The 12,052-nt window shown below is 41.7% G+C and overlaps 1 protein-coding gene across 2 annotated transcripts in view; it reads left to right on the top strand.

Moving 5' to 3' along the window:
• The window catches only part of rhoj (ras homolog family member J), a 90,220-nt gene that overhangs the window by 76,179 nt on the left and 1,989 nt on the right, over positions 1–12,052 (top strand). For both annotated transcript variants that reach the window (XM_008119589.3, XM_003214275.4), the window contains exons 2-3: positions 7,440–7,498; positions 11,653–11,817. In XM_008119589.3, the coding sequence (XP_008117796.2) occupies positions 7,440–7,498; positions 11,653–11,817 (224 nt within the window). The remainder of the gene's footprint in view (positions 1–7,439; positions 7,499–11,652; positions 11,818–12,052) is intronic.

Raw genomic sequence — 12,052 nt, 5'->3', positions numbered from 1 at the left:
CTTTAACTGGTTCAGCATATACTTTAAAAAAGTATATGCTGTTTCTAAGATTGTATTTGTTCAGCAGATAGGATCAAATTTCATTTGTTTTAAATAGTGCTTTACCAGGTTCCAGTTAGTTTCTTTCTTTGGCAGACCTTGACTTGGAGATAACCAATAAGTGAGCCTGTTTTATTTACTACCATAAAGTTTGACTTTATGGTAGTAAGATACTCCTATGAATGAGACATCCCTCTGAATGAGTCATCCTATGATTAACTTTTCTTTTCATGTCTTCTCTATTTATTATTTATTTATTTATTTGTGGTATTTATATACAGCCCTTCTCAACCCTGAAGGGGACTCAGGGTGGTTCACAATGTTGGCAACAATTCAGTGCCCTCAATAAAAAATAGTATAAAGCATCAAAGTTGACTCTCCCCTAATATAACATTAAATATTATTAAATACATCACATAAAATAACATCATATATCACACATAGACATAGCCTTAAATGTCTTAAGGTTCAGAACGAGTGAGTGTGGTGTCATGATTGGAACACTGAATTATGTCTCCAGAGAGCAGGGCTCGGGCTGTGGCGCAGGCTGGAGAGCAGCTGCAATGAATCACTGCAATGAATCACTCTGACCAGGAGGTCATGAGTTCGAGGCCCGCTCGGAGCCTATGTTTGTCTGTCTTTGTTCTATGTTAAAAGGCATTGAATGTTTGCCTATATGTGTAATGTGATCCACCCTGAGTCCCCTTCGGGTGAGAAGGGCGGAATATAAATGCTGTAAATAAATAAATAATAAATAAATAAATCCCTGCTTTTGGGGAAATAGATGTAGATGGATCTCTACGCCAATGGTGAGGAGGCCTCTATGTGGTCTTTCTTGCTGGAAATGAAGGAAGCCTTGGAGATCCTCAAGAAGATGAGACCATCTCTCCCAGGCAAAAATTAGTCCAGATTCTTCAGGTTTATGAGATTTTTGTAGTGGTTTGGGAAGGAGGGTGTTAGAAGCATTGGGGTATGTGTATTTAGACTCTCTGGGGGCAGGGATGGATGGGCAGAAGAGCTCCAGTCAGATGTCTCAGGTGGTCAAGTATCCATGGATCCAGGCCTCTTTCAAGATCAATATTTCTCCTCTCCTTCATCCACTTTCACCTCCTCCTTCCTTCAGACAATCTCTACTCTGAGCTGTGGCTTCCTTGATTGAGTCTATCCATCTGGAATACAGTTTTCCTCTTTTTCTACTATCTTCTAACTTTTCAAGCATTATTGTTCTTTCTGGAGAGTCCTCTCTTTTCATGGTATGACAGCCTCAGGACTTTATCGCGCAAAGGTGGAAAATTTACATTTAAACAGATGACATACCTATCTTAAATTTACTTACTTCCTTCCTTCCTTACTTACTTAGGTGATCCTTCATTTTCCAAGTATGATGGCCTTCCAAGTGTAGTGTCCTGGTGGTGGATACGTAGGTGACTGTAGAGCCCTATTCTTGACCCACACGTTCTTCTACAGTGAGGAAATCGTTTTTCAGGTGGAAGGTGGTCCCAGTTAGGGTTGGCTTGATACACCTTCCTCTTGGCACTTTTCTCCTTTTCGCCTTCCAGACAGGAGTTCTTTCTCCCAACCTGGACATTCCACAGATATATAAACCCCAATTGCCTAGTTTCCCATAGACCTCACAACCTCTGAGGATGCCTGCCATAGATGTGGGCGAAACGTCAGGAGGAAATGCTTCTGGAACATGGCCATACAGCCCGGAAAACTCACGGCAACCCAGTGGTTCCAGCCATGAAAGCCTTTGACAACACATCAAGCAGAATCCATTGCCAGTTTGTCTCCTTCTCACAATAGGCCTGTTCCCTGCTATTGATAGGGAAATTCATCTTTAGCTTCATATTGCATTACAATTCTGACATGTACTTGGTATGGTAGAGCCAATCTTTTCTGTGCCAATATGCCAGCACTGAAAAAATGCAGGGGTGGAATCACCCTCCTCTCCCATTCTGCCCTACTCCCCCTCACTGTAAGCCATGGATTTATTTTTTGTCACCTAACCACTGGAATTACAAACTTGCCTTTATTTTTTTTCTAATGGAGAAGCAGAACTGTCAGTAGATCTAACAAAAAGTATGGCTTTGAAACCACAGATCGGCTAAGTTTCACAATTGCATGATGAATGCTGAGATGCAATAGTGAAGCAACTTATTATCCCAGTAAATTGCCACAATGCTTGAATGTCGTGAGATAGCAGCTTCATGCTATAAAGTCCTCAGTTTAGTCATATTGGATTATTTTGTTTGTCTTTTTAGAGCAATGGTTCCCAATCTTTTTTTGACCAGGGACCACTTTCCAACATGAATACCAAAAGGGTTATGAATCAGTTTTTGTTCAACTTTAGATTCGGTTTGATTATTTGGGGTGTTGATTAAGAAAATTGCACTGGACAAACCACATCAGCTCTCGTTTCTGATACAGAAGATATGCCTTGCAGTAGTCGCCATCTGCTAGCCCATAGAAAACTATATTTAATAATCTAGAGCTGATGTGGTCTATCCAATGCAATTTTCTGAATCAGCACCCCAAATAATCCCAGGAACAAGCCTAAAAATGAAGACACCAAGGCACCCCCCACTTCCAGGCACCACATGTAACAGCTCCGCTCAGGAGAGGCCTTGAGCATCTGGGCCCATAACCCAATATCAGAGTGGCTTCGCTAGGCAGCAGAAGTCTCTGTCGAAGAAGCTCTGCATAAATGACAACACTGCAGTCTTCAGTTTTCTATCAAAAGTTTACTTACGAACGGAAATCCACAAGACAATACACAGCTCTCACGCAGGCACACACAGGAAGGGACAGAGATAGGAAGTAGAGGCTATTTATCTCATCCTCTGCTGTCTGATTCAATACAAGCTTAACCCTTTACACACTTGCATAATAGGCAACACACAGTGTATGATGCAATCCTCAGTACACATTGCAGACATGACTCAATTACATTTAAACAACTCTATATACAATCATTCCCACTTCAACAAGGAGGAGAAGCAGCAGTCAGGAGGCTTATTGTCACGTCTTTAATGAGTAGTCAGCCTCTCCTCTTCCGACATTCCTGTTGCCTTGGCATCATAAGAGGGTTTCGAGAGACCAGTTGCTCCTGTTGCAACAGTGTAGCAATGGTGAAGCTGCAGACAATATTTTAGTTCTTGGGGACCACTGGTGGTCCATGGACCACAGGTTGGGAACCACTGTTTTAGAGCTTCTACACAGCTCTTCTCCAACATCACATCTCAAATCTGTTTATTTTCTTCCTATCAGCTTGATTCACTGTCCAGCTTTTAAAACATACATAGAAATTAGAAGTATGATGGGATGAACAATCCAATTTTAGTATTCAATATATATCTTTACACTTCAGGATCTTGTCGGGTTTCTTCATAGCTGCACTTTCAAGCCTTCTCCATTCTGATTAATCACTGAGCCATATTTTGCATTATTTCAGTATCTTCATCCTCTACATCAGGGATCTGTTAATCATCTATGATTATTATTTTGTTTTCTTAATATTCACACTTATCCTAAAACTAGGGTTGCCAATGCAGGATTATCCCAGGCTCTGACGTTTCCAGGATGCTTTGTAACCCTCTCAATATCAAGGGTGGACTTGAATGTGAATGAAAGGCTAGAACTCATCCAATTCTTTACTGCTCTCAAGGGAGGAAGAGGAGACCATAAACAATATATATTGTTGGAAGAGATAAATATATAAGACAATGCTCTTCCTCTGTCCCATGCGGGTGCTCTCACTTCTACGTTCTCATCAAAACCATAGGTTCTGATGCAAGGGCGAAGATATTAAAAACTGTCATATCCTGGAATGGAAGAAAAGGAAGGGAAATAAATATTAACAGGTACCAACCCAGACATAGCCCAAACATACTCTGTGGGGAAGAGGCACTAAGCAGCCCTAGACTTTTAAAACCTAATGTGCACACAGCAGGGTCTTTTCCTGATCTGTGTGAGCTTCCTTTGATCTCTTTGTACTCAAGAGTATTAGGTTGTGAACCTCATATTTGCCCAGTGATGGGATATCAAAAGGCAGACTATGTGATGCAACTTACATGTTTTCAGGGGTCAACGTTGCTAAAAGAAATGCTTTTCGTCTCCTTTGAAGGTGTCCTAAGACCTGTGGAATATCAAAGTGAATTGTCCTGCAAGAACAATGTGCCCAAAACATTCCCAACCAAAGTCTGTGAACCTTTTTCAAAATCCCATCTAGAGTTTTCCCATTCACAAGATCCTACATCCCTTCAGTGTAGCATAAATATCCTGAGTGAATTTGAATTGCATAACCCCTAAAGCCAGTGACAGCATCGCCTTAGGGTCGCTGTAAGTTGGAAATGACTTGGAGGCACACAACAGTAACAAGTAGTGAAAACTAGTGTAGTGGGATGTAAGTGGATCAATGGTCAATGTGCACGGCTGACCAGTCATTTTGCAATTTTGCTTGTGTAAGCACAGTACATCTTAGTGTGCACTTTAAAGGAACTGCGAACATCCATATGCAACTCTGTTTACAATATTGTCAATGGGATACAATCATCACACATGGTTAAAACTATACTCTAAATGGTTACTCCAGCTTATACCTGTTGCAAACAGGATGCCAGCCATTTTATTATTATTATTATTATTATTATTATTATTATTATTATTATTATTATTTCCCACCATGACTCGGGCGGCTTACAGATGGCACAAGGTGCCTAAAAACAAACATAAAAGTGAACACAGTATAAAATACAATAAAATACAACACATGCAACATATACAACATCAATTGAGCAGAGCTTTCTGGCTGCAAATTATAAATATCTCCCCTAAACTGCAATCATGGACCTATAACATTGACTATTAATCAATGATAGTCCTTCACAGGTTGTCTCACCCATCAGCTGTTGAGTCAGTGTATCTGTTCCAGTTGGGATTCACTAACTCAACAGATCAGATACAAATAACTAGTCTTCCATATAGGAATGGGGTAGGGTGGGGCTGAAAATCTTGCTTTTGGTTCAAAATGTCAAGAAAGTCAATAGATTGCTGCACTGGCTAGGCTTTTTATTTACTTACTCTATTTTTATCCCATCTTTCTCCTGGTTTAGGGCCCCACAGCACCTTGAAATTAGACTAGATAGCCCTTTTAGTCCCAACCAATTCAGTGATTTTTGAAATTTTGCAAATAAAAATGAAAAGAAACATTCACTTATCCCAAGTTTTCCATCCATCTGGTTTCACCTTTGCCTGCTTCACTTCTCTGCCTAGTTTTTCTTCTCTCTGTAAAATTTAGGGATCTGTCTAGTGGGCATGCATCAGCTTCATGTTACTCATAAAACTCCAAGAACATTGAGACTGCTATATAAATAAACGACAGGAACTCGAATGACTAATCATTGGGTATCCCCGATGCTCACTGCCACAATGGAGATATGATAATGAACATTAGTTTTGTTGCTTGTAAGAAAAATTGCTCATACTCATGGCTAATCGGGGGCCATTAAACATGGTGGTTTAATGACATTCCAATTTCAGAGGCAATATTGTTCATGTTAATTTCAATATCTGGGCTGTGACCAAGATCCTGCTCTCAGTTTGTATAGCATACGTCTCCAGAGTTCGATACTAGCTGTATTATGCAGTCATTACGCAAGTGAACCAGGATGGCAAATGTGGTGGTGAACACATAAGCAAATGCACACACACAATGCATGTCTATACATCAGTGTGTGGTTTGAAATGTTGAAGACCACCCCATGTTCAGTGGCTCCACATCTGCGACTCAGCTCCTCAATGTAGATGTTCTACATCAGTGGTTCTCAACTTGGGGTCCCCAGATGTTTTTGGCCTACAACTCCCAGAAATCCCAGCCAGTTTACCAGCTTTTAGGCTTTCTGGGAGTTGAAGGTCAAAAACATCTGGGGACCCCAGGTTGAGAACCACTGTTCTATATCAACCAAAAATCTCCAACCACGTTGGCAAGAGAACCAACAGGATTTCACCTTCTAAATGTTGTTCTTTAAATATCCTGGGATGTAGGGCCTGTATGGAAGGGCCTGTAGGGAATTGATGATGATAAATGGAAGCTCTTACATGTGCCAGCAATCCAGAGTCACCCACAGAACAATAGCTTGCCACTCAGGTTTGCGGAACAAACATACAGGGACTTTAGTGATTCCAAGAAATAAAAAAAACAGTAGTATTTACAATGATCCCTCTGATCATTTACAGAGGTCTACAGTCATAAATAAGGAGCCCCGGTGGCGAAGTGGGTTAAAGCACTGAGCTGCTGAACTTGCAGACCGAAAGGTCCCAGGTTCAAACCCCGGGAGCAGCGTGAACAGCCGCTGTTAGCTCCAGCTTCTGCCAACCTAGCAGTTCGAAAACATGCCAATGTGTGTAGATCAATAGGTACTGCTCCGGCAGGAAGGTAATGGCGCTCCATGTCATGCCGGCCACATGACCTTGGAGGTGTCTACGGACAATGCTGGCTCTTCGGCTTAGAAATGGAGATGAGCACCAACCCCCAGAGTCAGACATGACTGGACTTAATGTCAGGGGAAACCTTTACCTTTACCTTACAGTCATAAATAGTCCTTTCTCAGTCCACAAATCTGCTTCAGAGAAGAATACAGTCATAGTTCTCCCTCTTTTCTCAGCAGCAAACAGGCCTGAAAATAGCAAGGCCTCTCTGAGTACAGTGCTCTCTTCGCCAATAGTACTCAGCCAGCACTGAAAACTTGTCCAAACAGGTTCTGCAGCAGCAGAACAGAAACAGTATCAAATCAATCCCCAGATCTTTGCAGGCTCAGCCAACTGGCTTCATGCACTTCATTTTCCAGTTAACACACTCTTTTTATTTACTGCAACCCATGACAGGGCTCTGACTGTAGCAGGAGAGGGACAGAGATATAAATGGAAACAGAAAGAACAGGGGGGACTGAATCCTGAACTGCGACACTCCAGACCGCAACATTTTAATGCAATACGCAGCTATAGTTCTTAATATCAGAGCCTGGGGAAAACTGAACAAAGATCTATTGGCTAATGTGATCTTCCCCTGAAGCATCAGAATAACAATTCGAAACAAAAGGTCACTAGACTAGATGGATCCAAAATGACTAACGTGATATACTTACAGGGCTTATTGAAGGTATCTTGATGGACTACAACTTTCAGAATCCCTCAACCAACATGATTATGGGTTTTTTTAAGTGTTTATAATCTACTCCTTTTAATAAGATGTAATCCAATGGTTTATGGATTATATGATCTAATTAAATTGCATTTAAAATAACATTTGGTATGTTTTTATTTATGGCATATATGGGATTTTTCCTTTCCTCTCTCCTTCTTTTCCCATAACACTTTTGTCTTTCTTTCTTTTTTTACAGTAACAGTAACTGTTAGTGGCCAGCAGCATTTGCTTGGGCTTTATGACACTGCAGGACAGGTAAAATATCTTCATTTTATGTCCATGTTCTGTGGCACTATATTTCTTTCCATGCAAGTTACTCTGTTTTACCTGAGAGTCAAAAACACAACCTTTTCCTTTCCATAAAATTATCCTGGATTAATAGATAAACCCTGGTACAAACTTAACCAATGGGGACTGATGTCTGTCTCCAACATCAGTGAGGCAGCAAATCCATTCCAAGCTTTAGTCTGAACTTTAAACAAGCTATCCAAATTGCTGTACCAGTTGCGGGGATATATTTCAGCACCCTAGGCATATCCTTGAAAGTCTGGATTAACATTTGGAGCTTTTTAAAGAACCATTTCTGGATGTCTCATTTTTCTTTAAAAGGATGTATGAATTTCTCCACATCTCCTTTGGGATGTTACAGGGTCCAGTTGGCATTGAATTCCAAGGAAGGTTACTCGGCATGTGTCCATAAAGATAATTCTTGCAGAGTCTTCATTTGATGTTGCATCCCAGCTTTGTCTTCAATATTCTTGAATCTGGTGCCCTCTAGATGGGTTTGGCAGCAACTGAACCCATCTAGTGGAAATCTCCACAAGAAAGAAAAATATACTGTAAGCAGAGTTTAGGTGCCTCGTATCAGTTTTTTCTGTGATCTCCATCCTTTTAACATATGTCTCTCAGATACCTTTGGGCTTTTACACTTTGGCTGACTTTGCTTATGACCTGGACAGCTGAGCAGTTTGTTCCTAATAGACCTTGACTAGACATCTGCCAGGACGGACCCGATATGATAAGACTATAGATGCTCATTCTGTTATCTATGGAGTATAAGTTGTTTAGAGACAAGGTAATGTAGTGGTTTGAATGCTGGACACTGGGTTTGAATCCCTGATTGGTCATGGAAACCGAGCTTTGGACATGTTGCATGCTCTCAGCCTCAAGGGGAGGAGCACCCGATGGTGCAGTAGGTTAAACCTTTGTGCCGGCAGGACTGCTGACCGACAGGTTGTTGGTTCAAATTCGAGGAGAGTGGGGTGAGCTCCTCTCTATCAGCTCCAGCTCCCCATATGAGGACATGAGAGGCGCCTCCCACAGGATAGTATGAGGGTTGAATGAAAAGTAATGCCTCCACCTTCGTTACTTGAGTTTGGATGGGAATCTATATATATAAAAGAGTGATGGCATCACGGCGACCCACAAAACAACAAAACTACAAGCCCCCCAACCTCGAAATTTGACAACACAACCCATCATCCATGCCTCTAGGTTGATACAACAAAAAGAAAAGAAAAATAAAGTCCTAATTAGAGGGAGAGGAATTATTGTTTTTATCCAATTGCTGCCAGTTTAGAGGGCTAATCTCTGCCCACTTGGTCTCCAAGCAACCCACTCAGCCCAGGGGACAGGCAAAGTTAGGCCTCACTTAGTCCTCTTCCACACTGCCTATAAAATACAGATACCACCAGACAATGCCACAGCAATGTGTGGCCGGGCACAGCTAGTATTTTAATAAATCAAACACAGAAATAATCCTTAGAATGTGCTCTTTAACTACCACTATTCACTTTTCCACATAATCACCAGACAATTGGATACACTTCTGCCAACGATGAACAAGTTTTCTGAAGCCGTCACGGAAGAAGTCGACACTCTGTTTCTGCAACCAGCATCTCACAATACCCATCGTGCACAGATCTTCCGATAGCCAAGCAAAGCAATAATGTGACCCACATGTTTTTATGAAACACCGATTATGCTTGAAATTTCTCTCTGAGTGATACGACGATCATCCTAAATCAATCTGTCAACCTTTTGTTTGTTAAACTTGGTGGTTGCTGTCACAACTCTTTGTTTGTCACTCAAGTCAGATGTTCCCACCTCAACATCTTTAAACTTACTCTCCTGATAACTCACAGTACTCACATCAACACAATCCCCATAAACAGCTTGCATTCTCTGATGAATCTCCTTTGGGGTGACACCTTCTGCTGTCAAGAATTCAATGACTGCACGATGCTTAAGTCGCATTGACTGACTGTCTGCACAGGGTTCCATACTTCACACTTTAACAACACAACTGCTCAATGTTAAGGCTTCCTGCCAAATGGAACTGTAGAGGAGAGTCTCCTGAACAAGACAGGACCTGCCACATACCAGGACTGCCATCTGTTGAAGAGTTACAAAGGTGGAGGCATTACTTTTCATTCAGCCCTCGTAAAACAGCAAACATCTGGGTGTTCCCTAAGCAGCGTCCTTGCAGAAGGCCGATTCTCTCACACCAGAGGCAACTTGCAGTTTCTCAAGTTGCTCCTGACATGCAAAAAAAAAAGCCTCAGAGGAAGGCAAGGGCAACCTCCTCTGAACAAATCATGCCAAGAAAATGGCATGATAGTCTCACCTTAGGTTCTTCGTAAGTCAGAAATGACTTGAAGGCACACAACAATAATTATCTAATTATTTGTTTAAATAATTAGAAGAGTGCATCTGTCCAGCACAAAAGTGATTTAATTTAGGAGTATAGGCCAACATAATGGATAATGGATGCATCTACACAATAGAGGGGCCCCTGGGGGCACAGTGTGTTAAAGCACTGAGCTGCTGAATTTGCAGACTGAAAGGTGCCAGGTTCAAATCCCGGGAGTGGAATGAGCACCCGCTGTTAGCCCCAGTTCCTGCCAGCCTAGCAGTTTGAAAACATGTAAATGTGAGTAGATCAATAGGTACCGCTCCGGCAGGAAGGTAACGGCACTCCATGCAGTCATGCCGGCCACATGACCTGGAGGTGTCTATGGAGGCCGGCTCTTCAGCTTAGAAATGGAGATTAGCACCAACCCCCAGAATCCGTCACAACTGGACTTAACGTCAGGGGAAACCTTTACCTTTACCTGACACAACAGAATTAATGCAGTTTGATATCACTTTATCTTATTTATTTATTTATTTATTTATTTATTTATTTATTTATTTATTTACAGTATTTATATTCCGCCCTTCTTACCCCAAAGGGGACTCAGGGTGGATCACATTACACATATAAGGCAAACATTCAATACCTTAACATAGAACAAAGACAAAGACAAAGGCGGTGCTGCGAGCTGGCCTCGAACTCATGACCTCTTGGTCAGAGTTTTTTGTTGCAGCTGGCTGCAGCTGGTTGCTCAACAGCCTGCGCCACAGCCCAGGCCCCACAGCTAATTTGGCTCAGTTCTGTGGACTTCTGAGCATTATACTTTGGTGAGGCACCAGCATTCTTTGGCAGGAGGACTAAAGACCTTATAAAGCTACAACTCCCAGGATTTCATAACAATGAGCCATGGCAGTGAAAGTGGTGCCAAACTGGATTAATGTTGCAGTGTAGGTGCATCCAATATTACCTGAGGTGTCTCTACATTTGCACCTAGAGGTTCCAACAAAAGAACAAGGAGGCAAATGTGTTTGGTAGGACTTATACCTTTCACAATTGTATGATTTTTTTTTATTTCCCTTCTAAAGGAATACATTTGCTAAAGTCCAAACCATGGCTATTTCTTAAACCCTGTAAGAGACCCTTGTCTTTGACAACACACTCCCATAGTCCACACCCCTTTTGTAGTCCCACACATCTAGACGATATCAGGTTGGGGAAAAGTGCTTTTCGCAAGGTGCCCAAGACTGAGAAAGACTCAAAAACCTGAAAGAGAAGCAACGAACAAACTCAGGCTTGTGATCATGCTTATTACGCAGACGTGTATTGCCACCTGGTGGTTCTTTTATGAGATTATGCTTTGCAACCACTTTGGAATCCGATGGACAGATGGTAGATTTGGGATCTATTCATAAAGTTCTAGATAATTCGAGAGAGATTTCCAAGGATATCCAGCCCTCAATCAGTACTTTCAAAAAGTTTATTTCTGGGAACAATTGAATCTGAATCTTCTAGCTGTCATGGCCACTTTTCCAAGCGCTACCAAGAATGTAATTACAGCAACAAAATAATAGAAACCTAGAGTTGGAAGAGACCTCAAGGGCCATCTAGCCCAACCCCCTGCCATGCAGGAATGCACAATTGCAATTAATTCAACTGATTTTGGCTAGTGAGTGGTGCATATTCAATAAAATCCAGGGCTTCGGTTTTCTCCATGTGGTTCATTTTGCTGTTTGCCATAAAGACATAATAACTCATATGCTTTTCGCTTTGGCAGGAGGACTACAATCAACTAAGGCCCCTCTCCTACCCCAACACGGATGTGTTTTTGATCTGTTTCTCTGTGGTCAACCCTGCCTCGTATCACAATGTCCAGGAAGAATGGGTGCCAGAACTGAAAGGGTGCATGCCCCATGTGCCTTATGTTCTGATAGGGACACAGGTAAGTGGTGGGACACCGAAGATGTCTGCAAAACATAAGTTTTCAACATCAGCACTGTCACTGCTTTCAATCTACATGTCACAACTTTGTCGGCCTTGCATTAGGATCATTGCATTAATTTTGGGTGAATTTGGAGGAAAAATATTTGACTCCTGGTCTGCACTTTGCCATCCTGGTTGCCTCTTCACTATAGAATTAATGCAGTTTGATACCACTTTGAGACATGACACAATAC

The sequence above is a fragment of the Anolis carolinensis genome, chromosome 1 (assembly GCF_035594765.1).
Source record: "Anolis carolinensis isolate JA03-04 chromosome 1, rAnoCar3.1.pri, whole genome shotgun sequence".
NCBI lineage: Eukaryota > Metazoa > Chordata > Lepidosauria > Squamata > Dactyloidae > Anolis > Anolis carolinensis.
The sequence above is the reverse complement of the archived record's forward strand: the minus strand, read 5'-3'. Positions and strand labels throughout refer to the sequence as shown.